General features: G+C 38.1%; 1 protein-coding gene across 1 annotated transcript in view; it reads right to left on the reverse strand.

Annotated features, from left to right (window-relative positions):
• Window positions 1-395: 395 nt before the first annotated feature.
• Window positions 396-24714, reverse strand: part of NECAB3 (N-terminal EF-hand calcium binding protein 3) — a 386730-nt gene continuing 362411 nt past the window's right edge. The window contains exons 13-15 of the mRNA XM_053712842.1: window positions 12517-12594; window positions 5880-5971; window positions 396-497 (exon numbers count right to left, since the gene is read on the reverse strand). Coding sequence (XP_053568817.1) covers window positions 469-497; window positions 5880-5971; window positions 12517-12594 — 199 coding nt within the window. The 3' untranslated portion in view covers window positions 396-468. The remainder of the gene's footprint in view (window positions 498-5879; window positions 5972-12516; window positions 12595-24714) is intronic.

Raw genomic sequence — 24714 nt, forward strand, 5'->3', positions numbered from 1 at the left:
TCATGTTAATAGTAGCTGTTTTATTTGCCCATCAAGTATATTTTTTCTACAGGTAGGTCTGTAAATGAATGTTTTTGTAGTTTATGGTGAAATGCATTGTAATGCAGTTTTAGTCAGAAGCCATAAAAAAGATAACAAATACATTTCCTTCATCTGGGATATGAATATAACATTAGGTAATGACAACACCAGAAGATAATCCAGTATTATATTGATAGCTAGAACAGAATGTCAAGGACTAAGAAACATTGTATTCAATGGTCGCAATTCCTTTATCCAAGAGAATTATTGGCATAGCATTCTAATACCAAAGGAGAAAAATAATAATATGATCACATGATAAAAGCAAGGATGTAAAGGGTACTATAAATATTAAGAATTTGTTCCATCAACCCCGAAGAAAAGGATTCAAAATAAGGTGGAGATCCCATGCATTTCTTGGTAAAAATTAGAAATCTTTATTCATCGTCAGTTGCAGTTCAAAATCCACCAAGAAGCTGTAAATATATAAACATGATAAAATGATTAGAATACAATAAAGCATATTTTAAAGAGACAGTCTAGTCAAAAATAAACTTTCATGATTCAGATAGGGCCTTCAATTGTAAACAACTTTCCAAGTAATTTATGAGTCAGCACTGATTGGCTAAACTACAAGTCTCTCAAAAGAACTGAGGCAAGGGGACAGTCTGCAGAGTCTTAGATACAAGGTAATCACAGAGGTAAAAAGTATATTAGTATAATTGTGTTAGTTATGCAAAACCGGCAGTAATAAATGGATTATCTATATTTTTACAACAATAACAATTCTGGAGTAGACTGTCCCTTTAAATGGGCAGCAAAGTCAAAGTTAAACTTTTATAGTTCAGATAGAGCATGCCATTTTAAATAACTTTCCATTTTATTTCTATTTTCTAATTTGCATTGTTCCTTTGGAACCCTTTATTGAAACTGGGAGCTGCCTGCTGATAGGTGGCTGCACATATATATGTCTCTTGCTTTGGCTCACCAGATGTGTTCTGCTGACTTTCAGTAGTGCATTGCTGCTCCTTTAACTAAAAATACTAAGAGAAGAAGCAAATCTGATATTAGTAGTAAATTAAAGATTTGCTTAAAATTGTAAACTTTATCTGAATCGTGAAAGAACAAAATGTGGGTTCATGTCACTAAACATGAATGTTGCATTATATATAATTCTACTTGATAAATAATGTATGTTTTGTATTATATAGCAATAAGCTGTTATTGATGCAATAAGGGGAGTTACATGAATGAGTTATAATGCTATAGATGATGGTTATAAAGAGCAGCATAGGATGCTATACCTAAGTGTCACATGAAGCACTCAAACAAAGTTAAAGGGATCAACTATATCCCTCAGTAGGGAGTCATAAAAGGAGTTATGTGATGGAACAAGCAAAGGTATTGGGAGTGGTTATATGGTGCAATAAGAGGAGTTAGAGGAAGAGTTAAAGGGAAAGGAAACACCTTTAATTACAAGCTTATTACTTTAACACACTGGGCGAGATTACATATACGGCACAGGCTTCAGCGCAAGCGCTGAAACCCGCGCTGCACGTAATTTCACCTCGCACATCAGGGTATTACATAAACCCCACCGGCAGTTCATAAAGTGCTGTAAGTCTGATAAATGAGCGTAAATACAAAGTCGACAGAGACTGACGGCACTTTAGAAACTAACGGCGCCTAAGAAAATAAAAAAAAGTCAAATCTCCAGTAAAAGTCTAACCCGCTCCCAAAAATAAACCTGACACGTAAAACCCCTATATCCGCCATCAAACCTACATCGCAACTAATAATAAAAGTATTAACCCCCAAACCGACAACCCCCACAACACAATAGGCCTACTTAAACTAATAAATGTATTAACCCCTAATCTGCCATTCACCCACCTTGCGCTCTATCTAGTAAAAGTATTAACCCCTAATCCACCATTAACCCACATCGCAAAGTCCCTATTAAAACTATTAACCCCTAATCCGCCATTAACCCACATTGCAACAAACCTTCTAAATCTATTAATCCCTAATCCGCCAAACCCACACAACGCAATAATCCTATTAAAGCTATTAACCCCTAAACCGCCAAACCCACACAACGCAAATAACTAATTAAATTACTAAGCCCCCTAACCTAACACCCTGATAAATTAACCCCAGTTATCTAAATTAAAAAATACTAAGTTACAAACAATTAAAATAAAAAAGCTAACATTACTTAAAAATAAAAAACTAAGATTAAATTAATCTAAGATTATAAAAAATAAAAAAATCTAACATTACAGAAAATAATAAACAAAATTATCCAAAATAAAAAATTAAATCCCTATGAAAATAACCCCCCCGCCCCCAAAATAAAAACACCCTCTAATCTAATGCTAAACTACCAATAGCCATTAAAAGGGCCTTTTGTAGAGCATTGCCCTAAGTTAAACAGCTCTTTTCCTTAAATAAATACTAAGTCCTCCCTAACAGTAAAACCCCCACCCACCAAACCACCCAAAATAAAAAACCTAACACGAAAAAAACCTAAGCTAACTATTGCCCCTGAAGGGGCATTTGTATGGTAATTGCCCTTAAAAGGGCATTCAGCTCTTTTAAGAGTGCCCATTAAAAACCCTAATCTAAAATTTTTTTTTTAAAAAAGCCTAAATCCGGCGGAGAAGGTCCTGTTCCAGGTGGTGAAGTCTTCTTCCAAGCGGCTAACATCTTCTTCCAAGTGGGGACCTCTTTAGGGGTTAATAATTAGGGCTTAATAATTTTAATAGGTTCTTTGCGATATGGGTGAATGGCGGATTAGGGGTTAATAGTTTATTAAGGTTTATTGCATTGTGCGATGATGGCGGTCTAGGGGTTAATAGGTTAATTACATGTTTTGCGATGTGGGGGTTGGCGGATTAGGGGTTAATATAGTTTATTAGTTATTGCGATTGACAGGTAGATATTGCGCATTAGGTGTTAGTTATTTTCAGGAGGCAGATAGATATTGTGCATGTGTTAGGTGTTGATTAATATTTTCAGGTAGTTACAGGAGTTACGGTGCTCACATACTCAGCACAAGGCTTGCTGCACCTGCCTATGTGTGGCGAGGTTAAAATCGAGTAAAATATCTCTATTTTCGCCGCGTAACTCCTTCCTCTGAATATTTGATACTGATTTGCGATGTGGTTCTATGTTAGCTTATGGGAGTAAAAATTGCGGCCAACGGGTGAAATATACATGCCTCATTTATATGCGGCGCTGTATATGTGATACCAAAACCGTGTAAAAACTGGCGTCGCCCGCAAAAGCATATGTAATCTTGCCCATTACGTGAGTGCCTTCTATAGATTAACACTAACACCTAAATTACAAGTTTTTCAGTATGGTGCGGTACAGCTATACTGCTGAAAAAATGACCTTTGCGCGCGGAATATGCAGGTCTCCCATATTGCAAGTCACTGCGGTACAGCTATACCGCAAGCGTTTTAGCCTGTAACGCAAATTTCCATTTTAAATCCAGGATTTTCATAGCGCCTGTATTACAGGTTGTGCGGTCCGGCTAAAATGCTTGCGTTATATTCTATACCTCTGCGTTCCATTCCGCTATCTAAGACCAAAAATGTTTCACAAAACTCATAACTAAAATGTTACAAAGTTCACTAACACCCATAAAGTATATCACTAAATTAAAGCCCCTAAATCGAACACCGCCAAACTTTAAATTAAATTTACAATATATATATATATATATATATATATATATATATATATATATATGTTAAAAAGCTCTTTTACATAAAAAAAAATTACAAAGTCTCCCCAAACAGTAAAAAAACCCCATCCAACCAACCCCCCAAAATAAAAAAAAACCTAAGTCTAAAAAAAAAACTAAGCTACCCATTGCCCCTAAAGGGCATTCAGCTCTTTTATTGCCCATTTAAAATAAAAAAGCCCTAATCTAAAAAAAAAAAACACCCAAAACAAAAAACCTAAGTCTAAACCCCAAATAGGTACACACTGTTCCTGAAGTCCGGCGGAGAAGGTCTTCTTCCAGACGGTGAAGGTCTTCTTCCAGGCGGTGACATCTTCATCCAGTCCGGGGACCTCTTCTATCTTCATCCCGGGTGAAGGCGGCACGGAGGTGACCGCGGAACAGGACTGGCGCCCGCGGAGCCATTTAGCGTGGAGGATCCTCTTTGTTCGATCGTCGACGCACACTGGGAGGATTGAATGCAAGGTACCCATTTTATATTGGGGTACCGTTGCATTCCTATTTGTTGAAAAATTAAAATCAGTCAATAGGATGAGAGTTGCTTAAATCCTACTGGCTGATTTGAACTATTTGGCTATTTTTTTGTAGTATTAGGATTTTTTCATTTTGTAACTTAGGCTTTTTATTTTTCGTTATTTTTTTTATTATAGCAATATTAGGTTAATTTATTGTTTAATCTTAGGTTTTTTTTTTATTTCACAGGTAAGTTTTGATTTATTTTAAGAAAGTTATATTGCAAATTGAATTTAAAGTATAGGGGATAATTAGGTTTAGGGGTTAATAACTTTATTATAGTAGTAGCGATGTGGGAGCCCGGTGGTTTAGGGGTTAATAACTTTATTATAGTAGTAGCTTTGGGGGGCCGGCGGTTTAGAAGTTAATAGGTTTATTTAGTGTTGGCAATGTCGGGGGGGGCGGTTTATGGGTTAATAACTTTATTTAGTGTTGGCGATGTCGGGGGGTGGCGGATTAGGGGTATTTAGATTAGGGGTTTATGTTTGGGTGTTAGGTTTTAATGTAACTTTCTTTTCCCCATAGACATCAATGGGGATTGCGTTATAGTGATCGCAGACTTTCTCTCCATTGATGTCTATGGGGACCTGACGTCAAGTCAGGCCTTGGGTTTTGTGCGGTATGGAGCTTAACGCACCATACCACACAGCAAAAGAAGGTTTTTCAGTAACTTGTAATAGCAGCGCTATGGAGAGTGCGATACCGCTCATGTTTTTGTGTTATTTATGTGATAGTTTGCCGTTATTGTTTTTCAATAGCCAAACTCCGACCACCATTTTCTTTATATGCAGAAGTCAGTACGTACTTGCTACTGTAGTAAACACAACTAGTCAATGTCATTGTTGTTTTGCAATTTGTGATCCTCTCATCTCTGATGAAGTCAAATAGGAACGGATATGTCACAGGGTTAGGCTTAGTGTAGCCTTCTATATGTACTGTGTGTTCTTATAACTGGAAAACCTACTATTTTCACAGAAAAAGGGGACAAAATAAATCATGAAAGTTGCAAAGTTAATCTTTTGTATCTCAAGATGTTTAATGTTCGTTAAATGGCAGAGGTTATATTGAACAATAGAAAGAAAGTTCTTCAAAAAAAGTTATACAGAGCCATAAACAGACAAGGTTTCCATATAGAGAAACTGTCCACACTTGAACAAAGAAATCCTTCCTCGTGCCGCACTGCCCCCTACTATTGTGCAACCAATCATGTGAGAGCAGGGTCTGTCAATCACCCCAAACGTACAAAGTTAAGAAATTATGGTTGGATGACCAGCCGATTATGACCAGGCCTGGCTTACACACACTCCAAAGCAGTTTCCACTGCTTGATAAATGAAGCGCATGGGTGAGAAGCTTGACATTATAAGAGAAAAGAAGCATTACTGAAGGGGTTATGTAGAAAAACTGAGTGATTTGTAGAAAAGGGAGATGATACTAAGAAAAAAACAAGTGTGAGGGCAGGAGCAGTTAAATCGAGTTCAGAGAGATTAAATGAATTATGTAGCAATATATTAAGGCTCTGTAACAAGAGGGCTGAGGAAAAATGAATGCAAAACTACTGTATGTATTTAGATTTGGCATAAAGCTCCCACCTGGGAACAACATGGTCCGGGTTAATTCCGGCTCCTCGAGACAATCGATGATCGCTCTCTGGAAGGTTTTGCTCTGGGTAGATTGCAGGTGCCTTTAAAAGCAACAAAAGGTTAAGAAAAAATGTCAGGAAACAATACTCTACATACAATGAACAAAAACTTGATAAATAATATATTTTTTTTATGAAAATAAAAGGCTAATGGAGTTGATTCCTTGTGAAAATGGGGGTAAGTCTCCAATGCTATTTTAATAAGGTGGCATCTAGAGAACTACTACTAAGAACTAAAATATCTACAAACTATGACTACAAAATGTTTACACTTGTCAGCACTGGCTTAAGGGAAATGTTCAAATTAACAGATGATCCTCAAGAAGGATTAGGAGTGATTTTGGAAAACACCATCAGCCATAATTCTTTGTAACAAACCCAGTTAGAGTAAACACACACACAAATAAACACACTTACAAATAAACACACTCTCTTTTTCACACACACACGCACAGGTGTATGTGTGTGTGTGTGTATATATATATATATATATATATATATATATATATACTGTATATGTTTATAGGTGCTGCAACCGTACAATTACATCTGTCAATATATATATATATATATATATATACTGTATATGTTTATAGGTGCTGCAACCATACAATTACATCTGTCAGCACATAAGCAACTTTTATTAATGGGAAGTTGTCAACATTACAAATATATTACACAAGGTTAGGCTTCATGATGTCAAACAATTGCGTACAGAGGTGTAGATCTTGCCACACCTTGTACAAAATAGTTTAAAAAGTTTACATTTTAATATATTACCTTGTTGATATACATATATATATATATATATATATGTATAATGAAAGTTCTGTAAATGCCATTTAATAATATCTGGAGTCCTTACTTCTTGGTTGGCTACCGAGACACCATAGCCATAAGTAATATTGATCAACATCTGTGCTTCGTAAGAGCCCTAATCTTCTATCTATCTATCTATCTATCTATCTATCTATCTATCTGTCTATCTATATTTATCTACAGTATCTATCTATATATATATCTATCTATTTATCTATCTATCAAAAACACCCAGCATCGCCGCCCATATTGTCGATGTATAGTAAAAGGATCCCTTGCAATAGAATTGCCATGCTTAACTGCTAATCCTAATACCCCTTAACCGAAGTAACCCACGTTCACAAACCAACACTACACTAATAAAGATCTAAACCACCACATACCAACCACAAGTGCCTATCCTATTATCCCCTATACCGCCACATACCCACTGCAAGTACTCTACCTAATTCCAAAAGCCAGGACAAAAAGGGCCCAATGTTGGTTCAAGAGGAGCCAGATTTTCCAACTTGTATTGTAGGGGTGGGGTTGTAATTGATTTTTTGTGTAAAAGAGCTGAATTTTCTTTAGGACAATGCCCTACAAAATGCTCTTTTAAGGGCTATTGTAATTTATTTTAATGTTAGTTTTTTTTTTTTTTTTAATGGGAATGTAGATTAGTGTTAGGTATAATGGTGCTTTTTTATTTTTGGTACTGTAGTTTATTATTTTTTGTAACTTTGATTTTTTTTTGTAACATAGGGGGGTTAGTTTACACAGATGGTTAGTTTAGGGGGGTTATATGTTAGTGTAGTTCTAGTTTGCTTTTGGAGGAGGTGGTTTAGGCATTAATCTCATAACCACCCCGCATACCTGTGTGGGGGTTGATTAGGTTATTATTAATGGTTACAATTTAGTAGGCTTTAATCTCCTAACCACCCCAATACCTGTATGGGGGTTGATTAGGTGATTACATTAGGGCAGCTTAGGGGTTAATAGTGCATTTATCTAAAATATTATTATTTACATACTACTTGTGATCTTATGTATGATGCATATTCTTTTAACTATTGTATATAAATTAATATTTATTTTTGTTGTGTTTTTTATTAAACTAATATGCATTATACATGAATATGCATTTTATTTCAAACATTGTAGATATAATGTAGTCAGGCCTTGCATTGCTATTCAATTTTTAAACTGTTATACATGTATATTGCATAATGCTTTAAGTATTGCATATACATTAAAATGTATTTATGTTAGTTTGTGATAGTTTAAAATGTATATTTGAATCAGATTGGCTGATGTCATAAACCATGTGATTATGCATATTCCAATCAAAAGTGTTTGAAAAATGTACTAGTGTGTGGGTTGTTTAGGAGTTTGCGTCATAATTGGTGCGAAAAGTGTTGCGTCAAAATTGGTGCAAAGTGGAGAGTGAGAATTGTATTACATGGCTTAAACATGGTGCACATAGATTTTTCCCAAAAATAAAACGGAAGTTAGCTATATTATGTTGTGTATTTATTTCATTTTTATCTCTATATCTAGTAGTGTGATAAGTTTGGGGCAAAACTTTTCAACAAATTTGTAGAAATAATATTGTCCCCTTGCTTTGTTATAAGAAACAAATTTGTAACATAATCCATAAGTACTAATGTCTCATTTTTATCCCTATATCTACTAGTGCACCAAATGTGAGTTTCTAATTTACTTTTATCATGTAATATACTTCATTTATCGAACATAAGCTTTCTGTGTTTTCAGACTCCCATTGAGTTCTATGGCATCCGCAACCTCAAAGGTGGCGGATTGAAAACTAGGTACGCTGCGTCCGAATACACGCAAGTGTACCTGTTAATTGTTTGATAAATTTGGAAAAGGCTCAAATAGAGTCAAATCTGAATTTGAAACATCTGTAATGACGCAAGCCATCGATCTGCGTCAGATTGAGATTGCGGGATCGTATATCACGTCACAAATTTCAACATTTGCCGATTTTGACGCTTTGATAACTACGGAGGATCAATCTTGTGACAAATACGACACGGAGTTCAATTTTCAATTGACGCTTTGATAAATAGGCCCCATAGTTATGTTATAGTAGTCAGTAGTGTTAAATTATATTTTTCCATAACAAGCATGCAGTTATGTAGAACTGTCATTTTAATTATACTGTCTTTAATATCAAATAATAAACACAACAAGTAACATTAATTACATTTTAATTTGTATGCAAATATTTTTTAACAATATGCATTCTACATAACAATGCATCATTTAAGGACAGGAAATTGAAATGTCCCCAATTCCTCTCAGAAGGTAGCACCCCCAAACAAGTGGTATCCCTATGTGCCTCATCAAATTGCCAACAACATAATATAAGAGCGAATTGATGCCCTGCATATTGCTTGATAGACACCCCTTTTAAGAAGCAGTGGACTGGGGCTCAATTCCGGTCCAAGACAGAGTTCCTGGAGCCCGCAGTTTTGCAGGCCCTCCGGCAGTCAGCCACAGTTCTCTGTGTGAGTCAGCCACAGTTGTTTTAGTGCATCTCTGTGACATATTATTTATACATTGATTAGAATTTATAGCTACATGGCTTAATAGGTATAATGGGGAGGTTTACTATTTAGTATAATTTATTATGGTGAGGTATTTTTCGGACAGTAGGCAGTATGTGGGAGTTAGCTGGGGTGTTCCAGGGGAGTGTAGGTTAGACATTACGTAAGTGTAGGCTGTATTAAGGACTTCCCAGGGTGTGTAGGTTAGGCGTGACATAGGTGTAGGTGGTCAGAAGGAGTTAGATGGGCAGTGCAAGGGGAGTGTAGGTTAGCTCTGATGTAGGTGTAGGCGGTCGGTGGGGGAGTGTAGCTTAAGCGTGATGTAGATTTAGGTATTATGGGGGAGTTAGCGGGGCATGCTAGTGGGAGTAGCCTGCACTTTGATTCGGATACATTGATACAAGATCGATATGTTCGAATCTGCGAAGTACAGGTTGAGAGGTGGGTAGCAGCCACATTTGTCTTGCCAGCTATCAGCAGTTAAGACAACATCACCCGAGGTAGCTAGTTTAGGTGTAATAAAACTTGGCAGTATTTGAACTGTACCTACACAGAAACTATTTTTAGTTTCAGTGAACGCACTGTCTGTACCATGTATTCACACTTCAAATAGGGTCCATTGACTTCTATGAGAGACACATCACAGCTTGCCGGCATTGCTCTATTATGCCCCTTTTGTTTAAATATCTCAACAGTAAGGCAGTTTCTCGATGATCTGTTGATGCTTTGAATTTCAGGCCTGAGGATAATCTCTACACAACAGAAAAACAAATAATACTAATAAAAAAATTAAACTGCATACTGGCAGACTGTTTGCCAGTACCTAAGATGGTGGTGACCAACGGGGGTGAGGGAGGGAAAAGAGATGTTTGGGGGGGGATAAGTTAGGAATCAGGGGGTGAAAGCCATTAGGTGGGAGGATAATCTATACACTAAAGCTGAAATTAACTTTATAAGATATCTGATTAAACCCTTCACTGATGGGAATAAAAGAAGTGTGGTGTGCAGCTACAATTAGCAGGCTTCTAATTACTAAAAACTAATGGCAAATGACAAAGCCATGCATGTCTGCTATTTCTCAACAAAGGGGCTCCCAGAGAAGCTTTTACAGTGATTTGTGCCATGATTGCACAAGTAGTCGCCCAAAGAGGTCAGCATTCGATGGATAGGTTTCAGAGGCATGAGGTGAGACCAGTTACTGGTAAAAGTAATAGAATATGTGAGGCTGTTCTGCCCTCCTGATATACTGTTAAGTCATGTTGGGGGTAATGATTTGGGGTTTATCTCACAGAAGGATTTGGTAGATGGAATGAAGAGGGATGTTAGGAGGTTGATGGAACTTTTCCCAGGGCTGGTGATATTGTGGTCGGAAATTTAGCCGCGTCTGGCTTGGAGAGCGGCATGGGATGTTAAAAAGCTGGATACATCTCAAAGGAAAGTTAACAGGATGATGAGCAGTTTCATTAAGAGATGGGATGGGCTGTCTTTACGGCATGTAGTGTTTGAGAGGGATTCTGGTAAATGTTTTTTTCTTCAAGATGGGGTTCATTTAAATGAGGTTGGACTGCATTTATTCAATTTTAACATAAAGGAAGGGGTTAAAATGGCCTTGGAATTGGTTGGCGGTGCACGGCGGTAGGCCTTTGCCTGTGGCGGAGTGCTTGCCTGGTGAAAAAGCAGTTATGGGTACCTCCTGGATTGGCAGGAGAGAGGTTGGTGGGTAATGATTTGGATAATGGAGAATCTGTGACTGCTATGGGCAAGCTCTGTTTTGTGTTTAAGTGTTTGGTTATTTATTACTTGTTATATGTGTTTTATAAATAAAAGCTACGGCCCTTGTACCCCATTTTGGTGTTATGTTTTTATTATAGATAAGTGCCTAGTGGAAGGGTCAAGGAAGCCCTGTAATAGTGTATACAATGGAGGGGCATTTGACCCCTGCCTAGGTCCTTTAGGATAGGTGGATAGTTGGGAAAAGAGGTGGTGATAGGAGGGGCAGAAAATAGGTATATAGGAGAGGAGGTGGCCTAAAAAGAGCGCCAAGATTAGTCTGCAAGGTCTGTGGGGGAAGAAGCTCCCTCCCTTTAGGTAGACTCAAGAAATGTCGCAGCAGTTGGGCGGAGTCCTTGTCTGGTGGAATTGCAGTTATGGGTACCTCCTGGATTGGCAGGAGAGAGGTTGGTGGGTAATGATTTGGAAAATGGAGAATCTGTGACTGCTATGGGCAAGCTCTGTCTTGGGTTTAAGTGTTTGGTTATTTTTTACTTGTTATATGTGTTTTATAAATAAAAGCTGCTGCCTTTGTACCCCATTTTGGTGTTTTGTTTTTATTATAGATAAGTGCCTAGTGGAAGAGTCAAGAAGTACTGGCGAGAATTCTTAAATTATCTCACAATCCCAGAGAATTTTAGATCATCAGACCCTAAGTCTAGATCTGCCTCTCAAATCTCTCCATCCCCACCAGTCAGTATGTTATTCTATGCATCACTTCATATTATCCTATTGGTAACTAATGTTTTGACTGGCCAATGAGATCTAAGTATACTGAGATCTCTCTTCCAATTACATCTAAGTTCCAGAATGCGAAGGTTGAAAAGCTTGACAGAAGATGAGTTCTGTGGAATTAAGTTTAAAGCTCAGGATTAGGTTTAGGGTTATGCTTAAGGTTAACCTCCTGGATGCAATGTGTTTGATGTAACACAATTCAAAACAATAGTTTTAATTAATCTCTGGCATCCAATGGGTTACCAGCAATGTTATCTGTGATCTTGTAGTGACTACTTTATGTCCATGGCAACAGTGCAGGTATGATAGTAGCGCTGCTGCAATTTTGTTGTTGGTGCAAATTTCCTTATAAGGATTACTGGCTACATTGCTAAACTGCTGTAGACAGATTTTTTTTTGTACCTTTCTGTATAAAGAAAATCAATATAGAACAGTTACTCAATAATATATCCAAAGAAGCAATGTCCACCCACCTTTTCTACATATTCCTATCATTCCTTACCAATATTTTCTTCTTAACCCTCAACATACTTTTTTTGCATAAAATCCCCATAGATCTATGAGAAAAGGTCTTGGAGGACAGCATAGGTCCTGTGTCTGAGAGCTGAGAGACATTTAAACTCCCAGAATGACTTGTTCATCACAGAATTATGTTACATATGGAGATTCCAGTAGATTTGATTAATTTCCAATGCCTATATTTATTTATCTTACCTTTGCCAGGAATCTTGATTTTCCCAGAATTCATATATCATGTAGTCTGGTTCAGGATGTAGCCTCTGGACAGAAATGCTAAATAGAAAATATTTTATTAACTTTCAGTTTTCAGCACAACAATGTTATTTTAAGTATTGTTTCATCAATTAACTTTCTTTTTCCTGTTTATTCTTCTTACTTCTGACTTTCTATTCCTCTGTACTTTGTCATCTCTTTCCACACAGCAGCTACACTTATCTCCCAGAAGTCTTTTAATATGCTTCCCTCTAGCACCCTCTACTGGAGAATAATGCTCCATAACCGCATATAATGGTTTTACACTCAACATTGATTTGGCAAAATAGAAGAGATGAATAATATAGTAGTCATGGGTGTGCCAAAAAGGTGGACTATTTTTTATTATGCTTGAAAAGAGGACTATTTACTTTACTTCAATGTATGGATTTAATTTTGATAAAAGCATAGTTGTAGTGTCCTTCCCTTTTTATATTCAAAATTGATTTATAATGTGTCAATAAATTGTTATTATTACCTTAACCATTTGAAAGATAAAGTTATCTTCTAAGTTTCAGTATAACTAAGGGATCTTATGGATTTCTAAATTTACGTTTGGATCAGACACAGGCAAAAGTCTCAGCGTCCTCTCACAATTATTAATCCACCTGCTGTCAGACAGATTAGAAAACTGCCCTGTTTACTTGATATTATAACAGAGGGTCACATAGCCCCACAGTTGCAAGAGAAGAAGATTCTCTAAGTTATAGAGGTGATGAATTTAGGGGTTGTTACCTGTCTAACGCCAGCATCAGATTCATGCCATGAACACAAATTGGGTGAGGAGTATTTGCCTCTGCTTTGCCCAATAGATGCCCATGATTTATTTCCCATTAGAGGCCCAACCATCTATGTCAGTGGTTTGCCAAATAGCCAGGCTTTGACATGTTGACATTCTCACAAACGCTGCTGACAACAGGTAGGATAAGTGCATTTGTGTCACAATGGCTTCCCTTTAGCTTGTAGGGGAACAGTTTCACTACATTATTCCAATCCACCAGAAAACATATTTTTTTCAGTAGCATTTTGCAGGATTTTTGGACATTTCAAATTGTATAGCTTTGACCTATTAATAACCAATTTTAGCCTGTTTTGAATGACATATGATGTCTGTTTCCACAGCTGGCATTTCTATATTAGGATACTCATCGGCAAAATAAATATAAGTCACGCATACATTGGCTAGTCATCGTCATCAATTAAATATACTTGTGGTCCTGTTTTTCTTTTGCTTTTTGGTTGTGTATTTTTTGCTGCCATGAAGATCCAATTAAAGGGATACCGAACCCCATTTTTTTTTTTCATGGTTCAGATAGAGCATATAATTTTAAGCAATATGGAGCTTGATGCACCGTGCTTCTGGTGAGCCTTCAGGCTCACGGGAAACAGAAGTTATGAAGCAGTGGTCTAAAGACCGCTGCTCCATAACCTGTCCGCCTCCTCTGAGGCCGCGGACCGAAATCAACCCGATTGAATACGATGCGGTTGATTGACACCCCCTGCTAGTGGCCGATTGGCCGCAAATCTGCAGGGGGCGGCATTGCATCAGCAGTTCACAAGAACTGCTGGTGCACTGATAAATGCCGACAGCGTATGCTGTCAGTATTTATCGATGTGCAGCAGACATGATACGCTACATCGTATCATGTCCGCTCCCACATTAATAAATTGACCCCCTATTACCAACTTTTCTTTGTTTTCTTGATATCCTTATTTGAATAGGAATGTAAGTTTACGAGCCGACCCATTTTTGGTTCAGCACCCTGGATAGTGTTTGCTGATTGGTGGCTACATTCACCCACCAATAAGCAAGCTGTACCCAGGTGCTGAACCAAAATGGGTCAGCTCATAATTTTAAAAACACACAGAGTTTTCACATAAAAAACCGCCAATTTAGGGCTAGATTACAATTGAAGTGGTATTTAGCGCTCCCGCTCAAGCACACATACCACTAGAAGTAATCTTTTTGAGCACGCAGTTTAGCGTGCATATTACAAGTTGAAAGTAAAAGTTTTGCATGCGAGGAATACCTGTTGTGCTCTAACTTCAGGACTTGGGATATCGCAACCGCTATACCTTTTTCTCCCTATAGACTTCAATGGAAAGCGTAATAGAAGAAAACAAAACATTTATCCCTGGCACTCTAACCCGACACAGGGCTAGATTACAAGTGAGGTGCAAACCGTTTTGTGCTACTGGAATCGTGTTTTTGCAAGCCATTTTCATTTCCCCTGGTAGTACAAGTGGAGCAAAATCGTGATTGTGCTAGAGTAATCGCCCTTTACGCTTCAATCCTTACCGCAATCTCAGAGCTGGGATTAACTGTTTTTAGAAACAAAAAAGGTGCACAAAATACTTCAAAAATACATTACAAAGTACAGTTACACTCATATTAACACTGTCACAAAAATATTGCACAAAAAAGTTATAAGTTATAAAAAGCTCAAAGATATGAGATCTCGGTGTTAGAAAAAAAAGGCTGCAAAGGGTTTTAACATTGAGACACATACATATACGTCTCTAAAGATGTATTTGTATATATATATATATATATATATATATATATATATATATATATGTATATTTATATATGTGTACATATATATTAATGTATTTAAATGTGTATATATGTATTTACTGTCATATACACACATACAAAAACATTAATATAAATGTACACATATATAATCATATATATATAAGTGCATTATATCCCTTTGTCATTAAGCAGATGAAAACATGATAAAACATTTATGCTATCTTCAAATTTAATAAAGATTTTAACTATGTATTTCACATTTTATAATGCGAATATGCTATGTTGTTTGCGCGATGGGTATTTGTTTTGTTTTTTCAACTAATTTTTTTCTCCATTGACCTCTATGTTGAATGCGAAAATGCAATGGCGTTTGCACGATCTCGAGGGGGGGGGGGGTGGTTCCCACTTTTTTTCTCCATTGATTTCTATAGGGGAATACATGCATGTGCACGTGAAAAACTGAGTTCGTTTTTTCACGCTATTCGGGTTAACGCTTGTGCAAAATAAGTTTTTTAGGAACGTGTAATATGAACACAACCTGACAAGCTCAAAAATGAAAATCATGGCGGAGTTTTCGCGATTGCGAAAAAAATACTGCACCACTTGTAATCTAGCTCACAGTTAGTTAGAATTATTTCTATTTATTTATGCACATTTAAGTCCGACAGGAGTACACTGATTCTTCATGTGCGCTAACCAGACATGTTAAGGTACGTTAGGTATTTATTAAATATAAAATATTGAGAAAAATTAATAATTAATGTAAATAATTATTATAGATGAAATAAGAAAAAAAGAACCCAGCACATAGAGGTAGGATCCAAATGATGAATAAAAGTTCCAATGAAAAAAGGATAATAAAACGTAGCCTTTATTCAAGTCAGTAAGACTTATACATAAAACCTGCAAAAACACATCTGACTGGTTTCGGCGTGGATAGCCGTAATCCTAGATGTACAATTAGTCACACCTGAGCACCTTTTTATGCACAGGAGTACCTCCCTTTGGGAGTGGTTAAAAACAGCAGAAACAGAAGCAGGTGTAAAAAAATTTACATATGCATACATATAGCCAGAATAATAGTGTAGCCAATGAGTACGGTTGCAAAAACAGTTAAACCTTAATACTATTTGGCTGACTAAACTATGTATGTATAAACTTTGAAACAGATCTAGATAAACCATGAATTAAAAAATATGTATTAAACAACTATGAACAGCTATATTCTTATTAATTATAGCTGAGCAATGGATTCAATAAATATATAAATATGAATATAAAGTGAGCAAATTAATGGCAGGCTAGGAGTAATGCATAGCAGACTGAGGGTATATATACATATTCTCAAAATTTGGCTGCTAAAAAGATATACTAAAATATTTGAAAAAATATATCCTAAAATATAAAAGGCCAGGTATGTTTGTCCGAAGCTGTCATGCACAGTAGAGACTGCTCAAGGACAAACATACCTGGCCGTTAGGATCAGACAGCAGAGAAGGTGGGTGGAAGCAGCCATGACGGGGGCATGGCCAGACTGGAGCAGCGTGATGGGGGCCTGACCGGGCAGTAGCGCCGTGGTGATGGGGCGTGGCCGGGAGGGAGCACCGTGATGGGGGCATGGCCGGTTGGGAGTTAGCGTGGCCATGAGAGAAATCACAAAAGAGGGGGGAGAGAGAGCTAAAGAGAGGGGGGAGAGAGCAAAAGAGAGGGGAGGAGAGCAAAAGAGGGGGGAGAGAGAGCAAAAGAGAGGGGGAGAGAGAGCAAAAGAGAGGGGGAGAGAGAGCAAAAGAGAGGGGGAGAGAGAGCAAAATAGAGGGGGAGAGAGAGAGCAAAAGAGAGGGGGGAGAGAGAGAAAAAGAGAGGGGGAGAAAGAGCAAATAGAGGGAGGAGAGAGAGCAAAAAAGAGGGGGAAGAGAGAGAGAGCAAAAGAGAGGGGGCAGAGAGAGAGTGCAAAAGAGAGGGGGGATAGAGCACAAAATAGAGGCGGGAGAGAGAGAGCAAAAGAGAGGAGGAGAGAGAGAGTAAAAGAGAGAGGGGAGAGAGAGCAATAGAAAAGGGGGGAGAGAGAGATAGAGCAAAATAGAGAGGGAGAGAGAGCAAAATAGAGGGGAGAGAGAGCAAAAGAGAGGGGGAGAGAGAGCAAAAGAGAGTAGGGAGAGAGAGCAAAAGATAGGGGGAGAGAGAGAGTGCAAAAGAGAGGGGGAGAGAGCGCAAAAGAGAGGGGGGAGAGAGAGAGAGAGCGCAAAAGACAGGGGGAGAGAGCAAAAGACAGGGGGAGAGAGTAAAAGAGAGGGGGGAGATAGAGAGAGGGGGGAGAGAGCAAAAGAGAGGGGTGAGAGAGAGCAAAAGAGATGGGGGAGAGAGAGAGAGAGCAAAAGAGATGGGGGAGAGAGAGAGAGAGAGAGCAACAGAGAGGGGGAGAGAGAGAGAAAAAGAGAGGGGGGAGAAAAGAGAGGGGGAGAGAGAGCAAAAGAGAGGGGGAGAGAGAGCAAAAGAGAGGGGGGAGAGAGAGCAAAAGAGAGGGGGAGAAAGTGCAAAAGAGAGGGGGAGAGAGAGAGATCAAAAGAGAGGAGGGAGAGAGAGAGAGTAAAAGAGAGGGGGAGAGAGAGAGCAAAAGAGAATGGAGAGAGAGAGCAAAAGAGGGGGGAGAGAGAGAGAGCAAAAGAGAGGGGAGAGAGAGAGAGCAAAAGAGAGGGGAGAGAGAGAGCAAAAGAGAGGGGGAGAGAGAGAGCAAAATAGAGGGGGAGAGAAAGAGCAAAAAAGGGGGGAGAGAGAGAGAGCAAATAAGAGAGGGGAGAGAGAGCAAAAGAGAGGGGGATAGAGAGCAAAAGATAGGGGGAGAAAGTAAGGGAAAAAGAGAGGGGGGAGAGAGAGCAAAAGAGAGGTGGGGAGAGAGAGCAAAAGAGAGGGGGGAGAGAGCAAAAGAGAGGGGGGAGAGAGAGAGAGCAAGGGGTGGGACCACTGTAATGCAAAAAATGGCCCGTGTACACAGGCTTTAGGACTAATAGAATATATTTGTGTATTTTACAGAGAGGGGGAGAGAGAGCAAAAGAGAGGGGGAGAAATATTTTCATCAATATTTCATATTTAATATTTCAGTAACTAATTCTGCATGTGCACTAACCTGACACCACGTTAGACCTAAAACATGAAACCCAAAGAATGTTAGGCATATTTTACAATCCTATGTTCATTACATAGAATTTATTTTAAAGGATTATTATCAAATATAAATCTATATATATCTATATATATATATATATATATATATATATATATATATATATATATATATATATATATATATATACATATATATACTGTATATATATATTTATATGATAATATTAATGTAAAATATATATCTATAGTATACATATATCTATAGAAATCGTTATACAGGTATAGATGTATATAGAAATATGTATTTAAAATAAAAATAACATTTTCCTGTATGTGAAAAACATTTGAATGTGAAATAAATATACATATTATATCCCTTTGCAGTAAATTACATGGCCATATAATATATACATTTGAACTCTTTATTTTATCCCTAACCCTTTATACAAGGGGGCATATGCCCCGTGTTTCTGGTGAGCCTGCAGGCTTGCCAGAAACAGCAGTTATGAAGCAGCGGTCACAAAGACCGCTGCTCCATAACCTGTCCTCCTGCTCTGAGCAGGCGGACGGACATCGCCGGAATTCAACCCGATCGAGTACGATCGGGTTGATTGACACCCCCCTGCTGGCGGCCCATTGGCCGCGAGTCTGCAGGGGGCGGCGTTGCACCAGCAGCTCGTGTGAGCTGCTGGTGCAATGCTGAATACGGCGAGCGTATTGCTCACCGTATTCAGCGAGGTCTGTCGGACCTGATCCGCACTGTCGGATCAGTTCCGACAGACCTTGATAACTAGAGGCCTATGACAGGTTATAGAGCAGTGGTCTTTATGACCGCTGCTTCATAACTGCTGTTTCTGGCGAGCCTGCAGGCTCGCCAGAAACACGGGGCATCAAGCTCCATTCGGAGCTTGATACATATGCCCCTATGTCTTCAGTTGCGCTAACCTGACGCGTTAAATTCAACTGCGCTCAGGCGAACGTGTTTACTTTCAACTTGTAATACATGCGCAAAATAATGTGCCCACAATATCGTTCATGAGCAAACGTTAACGTGCCACTTGTAATCTAGCCCTTAACTGGGTATGTACAGAGCTCAGTAGGTTTCCTTATAGGATGGTGCTCTCACTCTTTTATCCCACTTGTGCCCTTCACAGAACAGAACTTTTCTTAAATATATCAGCCTGATTTCATGCATTAGGATTGTCCAGCCCTGGAATTCCAGGGGTTGTATAGTTAAAGGGATAGGAAAGTCAAAATTAAACTTGCATGATTCTGATAGAGCATGCAATTGTAAGACACTTAAATTAACTTCTATTTGCAAATGTGCTTCGTTCTCTTGCTGTCCCTTGTTGAAAACGAATACGCACATATCATACACTAGTGGGATCCAGCTGCTGATTGGTGTGTTTCTTGTGATTGGCTATCTAGATGGGTTCAGCTAGCAGTAGAGCAATGCTGCTCCTTCAGCAAAAGATAACAAAAGAATGAAGCATATTTGAAAATAGAAGTCAATTTGAAAGTTGTTTAAAATCGTATGTTCTATCCAAATCATGAAAGAAAATGTTGGGGTTTCCTGTCCTTTTAACTCCAAATGAGCGTTTGGCCTAAATGGGCCTCATTATTGGGTGTAGCTATAATTCTCTAAAGCACAGTGAGCTAGGGTTGCACCTTTCAACCACTTAAAATTGGGACCATATTGTAATTTGATTGCAGCCAAATGGTTAACACTGTATATAATCCCCACATAGCACCGATTGTATAATTGTATAAAATGTGTACATTTAGAATTTATTCATTGTTTAAAAAATGCAGATTTCAGCCAAATGTGGACAGTGTATGTAATCCAAACATATCCGCTATTGCATATTTGTTTAAAATGTATTAAACACGTCCTTTTTAATTGGACTATATGGATGGTTTAAAAAAATGCAGGAACATGATGGATTTTTTGCCAGGGCCCAATGAGTCATGTAGATACAAAGTGCATTGAGTCCTCTGTATATACTGGGCTATAAATACACTTCTATATCTGCAGTTCAGATAAAGAAAGGATTTCTATGTTTCAAAGAGAGATGGATTTCTAACAAGCTGTTATAAGGTGTCATAGCTTCTCATGGATGTCGAGTCATTTTTAATAGGGGCATATTCTCATTATCCTGGAGAAGCAGAACCCTTTAAACTATTTCCCTGAAAAGACAGAATTCAGATTATTACCTATTCAATGGCCAACAATTCAGTAATGACGTTCCTTATTTTAATTAAAATTCACAGAGACAACTATAGAAACTCTCAATTTAGAGTTTACTGTAGCCTCAAAGAGATAGCAACATAAATAATAGCAACATTATAGAATAGTCAGTCACTCACCTTTTGAGAGGAAAGTTTTTACTACATTTTGCCTCCCAAAACTTCAACCGCATCACAGGGTTGTTGACAAATCTCAACCTGCTTGATGGCACTGTTGATTTTGCTGTAGATAAAACAGCTGGTGGCACACTACAGCAAAGTGGGATTGTGCTACAGCAGACTGAATGGCGCCATCAAGCAGGTAGAATAGCAACAGTAGCAGGAAAACTTAAGATATATTTTCTATGTGTGTGTATATATATATATATATATAATAGAGAGAGAGAGAGAGAGAGAGAGAGAGAGAGAGAGACACAGGGGTGGGAAAATAAAAAAATATCACTATAGTTTATTAGTCAGGCAAGAAAGTTACTAGTCCAGAGGGAAAAATATTGGAAGATATATTATTGTTAGTTACCTGGATTACTCAACTAGAGGAACTAAACCTGTATAGTTACAACTTTGTGATCACAAATATACCCTGCTCACTATATACCCTGACACATCACCAACAGCTTCAATTATCTCATTGTCCCAGCTGCACAAGAGCTTGCACCTTGCTAAGGGGCAGATATCTATTTCATCTACAAGGACAGACAGACTGGATCAGGCGGTAAATACACTGCGGTGTGCTTACATAGTAACATAGCAACAAATAGATGAGGATGAAAGAAGACAAAAGTCCATCTATTTCAACCTATACAGACCCTACTTGATTTAAATAAAGTAGCTTCAATTGAGCTTAAATTAATTCCATTGAAAGGTGACCCATTTGACACAAGCACTTATAGTCATGCATTATTTTTCTAGCTAGAAATCTATATGAGTCCTTTTTAAATGTATCTAATGTATAATTTGAATATTACATTTAATTAATTCATTAGAAATACTATTACAAATATATAAATTCAAATTTTTCGAATTAGAATATTGCATAATTCGAATACATGAAACGAATGTTAGAATGTTGTACAAACATTCAAAATTCGATACGAATAAATGTGCTAAAATTCATTTAATTTTTTGAATGTTGCCAAACATTCGCACATCCCTACTGACAACCACCACAAAGCTTTGCAAACTAAGAGACAGTGCAAGACAAAGTATCCTATTATAATAGGCTACTATCATTATTTCTACAACTTGTGAGAGACACTAGGAAAAGTGAGAAGGACAAAAAGAGTTCTTACAACCTTTATTTATTGCAAAAGTCAGTCAACAGGTTGGTTCAGTCAAATCAGCAAGCATCATATACATAACAAAGTGAACTTTGCCACCAGTTATCTAGAAAATTAGCTCTGACTAACATTTCCATATGAATTATGGCTGAAAGCTTTAGTGTCATTATATTCCTAGGTGGATTTCCCTAGTGAGATTCTGATACAAAGGGCACCCAGTATATGCTGATCTTAAAGGTCTGTTTCATTGTTGTAATGAAATAAGCAATAAGCAGTTGTTCCACTTCCTTGTAAAAGCCGGATGCTCATGGCGAAACTTACGTCGGACTTTGGAACTACGACAGTGCCACTACTCTCTCACGGACTACTAAGTTACCAGGACAGGTATTGAGTGGTTTCCACTAATAGGATTTTGTCTGGTATAAACCGCTGGGCAAGTAATCCATATAGAAGTGGTACAGATACCCGAGTGACTACCTCTGATTGAATACTTTTGGTGGCTTTTAAATATCTTTTTATGTATTTTAATAAAAATATATTTTATTGAAGCAGCGGCCTGCGTTTGGAGTTAAACTGGAAGCCTGGCAGTATAAAACCGGGTGTGCGTCTAATCCCAGAGCCTGGTTGGCTCATTTAAGTGTGAATAGCCCCTTGGAGGGACCACCGGTGTGAATTTTATTCCTGATATCAAAATTTATTGCACCATATTTTGTTTCTTTTTGTTTTTGAGGTTTGGAGTTAACCCTCGACTTACCTCAAGTAATGGAATATTTCGCCAGCATCAGCAACCATTGTGATATATAGTAAAACGCCCCTCTGCGATGCTGCCTTTAAAGAGTAATGTCGGCACTTTTGAATATTTTAAGGACATTCTCGACATTGCATTGGATCCCTTTTGAATATATTGCAGCACTTACGATCATTGGGCCTAAATAACAGGGAGTAAGATTTGCTCATGCCCATAACGGAATCATCTGCTCTTATCACACTGGGGGGCAGGGATACACTGAGAATTTATTAGTGCTAATTTTGCAAGAAAACAAGTAAGTAATGTTCTGTTTTTTAAACAATCTTTTTCTTTTCATATTTACTTTGATTTAACATATTTGTTTTTACCAAAGGAGCACTGTTTAATTTCCCTGTAACAAAAGCTTATGTTGTGCCAAAGTTATGCTTTAAGGGTTTGGCCTTGTGCCATCCTAAACACATGTGAACCCTTTAAAAAGGATCCTTAAAGAGACATTATACACTAGATTTTTCTTTGCATAAATGTTTTGTAGATTATCCATTTATATCGCCCATACAGGGTTTTCTTTCTTTAGGTTTTTTTAATACAGGGAGTGCAGAATTATTAGGCAAGTTGTATTTTTGAGGATTAATTTTATTATTGAACAACAACCATGTTCTCAATGAACCCAAAAAACTCATTAATATCAAAGCTGAATATTTTTGGAAGTAGTTTTTAGTTTGTTTTTAGTTTTAGCTATTTTAGGGGGATATCTGTGTGTGCAGGTGACTATTACTGTGCATAATTATTAGGCAACTTAACAAAAAACAAATATATACCCATTTCAATTATTTATTTTTACCAGTGAAACCAATATAACATCTCAACATTCACAAATATACATTTCTGACATTCAAAAACAAAACAAAAACAAATCAGTGACCAATATAGCCACCTTTCTTTGCAAGGACACTCAAAAGCCTGCCATCCATGGATTCTGTCAGTGTTTTGATCTGTTCACCATCAACATTGCGTGCAGCAGCAACCACAGCCTCCCAGACACTGTTCAGAGAGGTGTACTGTTTTCCCTCCTTGTAAATCTCACATTTGATGATGGACCACAGGTTCTCAATGGGGTTCAGATCAGGTGAACAAGGTGGCCATGTCATTAGATTTTCTTCTTTTATACCCTTTCTTGCCAGCCACGCTGTGGAGTACTTGGACGCGTGTGATGGAGCATTGTCCTGCATGAAAATCATGTTTTTCTTGAAGGATGCAGACTTCTTCCTGTACCACTGCTTGAAGAAGGTGTCTTCCAGAAACTGGCAGTAGGACTGGGAGTTGAGCTTGACTCCATCCTCAACCCGAAAAGGCCCCACAAGCTCATCTTTGATGATACCAGCCCAAACCAGTACTCCACCTCCACCTTGCTGGCGTCTGAGTCGGACTGGAGCTCTCTGCCCTTTACCAATCCAGCCACGGGCCCATCCATCTGGCCCATCAAGACTCACTCTCATTTCATCAGTCCATAAAACCTTAGAAAAATCAGTCTTGGGATATTTCTTGGCCCAGTCTTGACGTTTCAGCTTGTGTGTCTTGTTCAGTGGTGGTCGTCTTTCAGCCTTTCTTACATTGGCCATGTCTCTGTGTATTGCACACCTTGTGCTTTTGGGCACTCCAGTGATGTTGCAGCTCTGAAATATGGCCAAACTGGTGGCAAGTGGCATCTTGGCAGCTGCACGCTTGACTTTTCGTTATTTTGCGCCTTGGTTTTTCCACACGCTTCTTGCGACCCTGTTGACTATTTTGAATGAAACGCTTGATTGTTCGATGATCACGCTTCAGAAGCTTTGCAATTTTAAGAGTGCTGCATCCCTCTGCAAGATATCTCACTATTTTTGACTTTTCTGAGCCTGTCAAGTCCTTCTTTTGAACCATTTTGCCAAAGGAAAGGAAGTTGCCTAATAATTATGCACACCTGATATAGGGTGTTGATGTCATTAGACCACACCCCTTCTCATTACAGAGATGCACATCACCTAATATGCTTAATTGGTAGTAGGCTTTCGAGCCTATACAGCTTGGAGTAAGACAACATGCATAAAGAGGATGATGTGGTCAAAATACTCATTTGCCTAATAATTCTGCACTCCCTGTAGTTTTGCTTATTTTTAAATAACATTGCTCTGATTTTCAGACTCTTAACCAAGCCCCAAAGTTTTCGGAGA

The sequence above is a fragment of the Bombina bombina genome, chromosome 1, assembly GCF_027579735.1.
Source record: "Bombina bombina isolate aBomBom1 chromosome 1, aBomBom1.pri, whole genome shotgun sequence".
Lineage (NCBI taxonomy): Eukaryota > Metazoa > Chordata > Amphibia > Anura > Bombinatoridae > Bombina > Bombina bombina.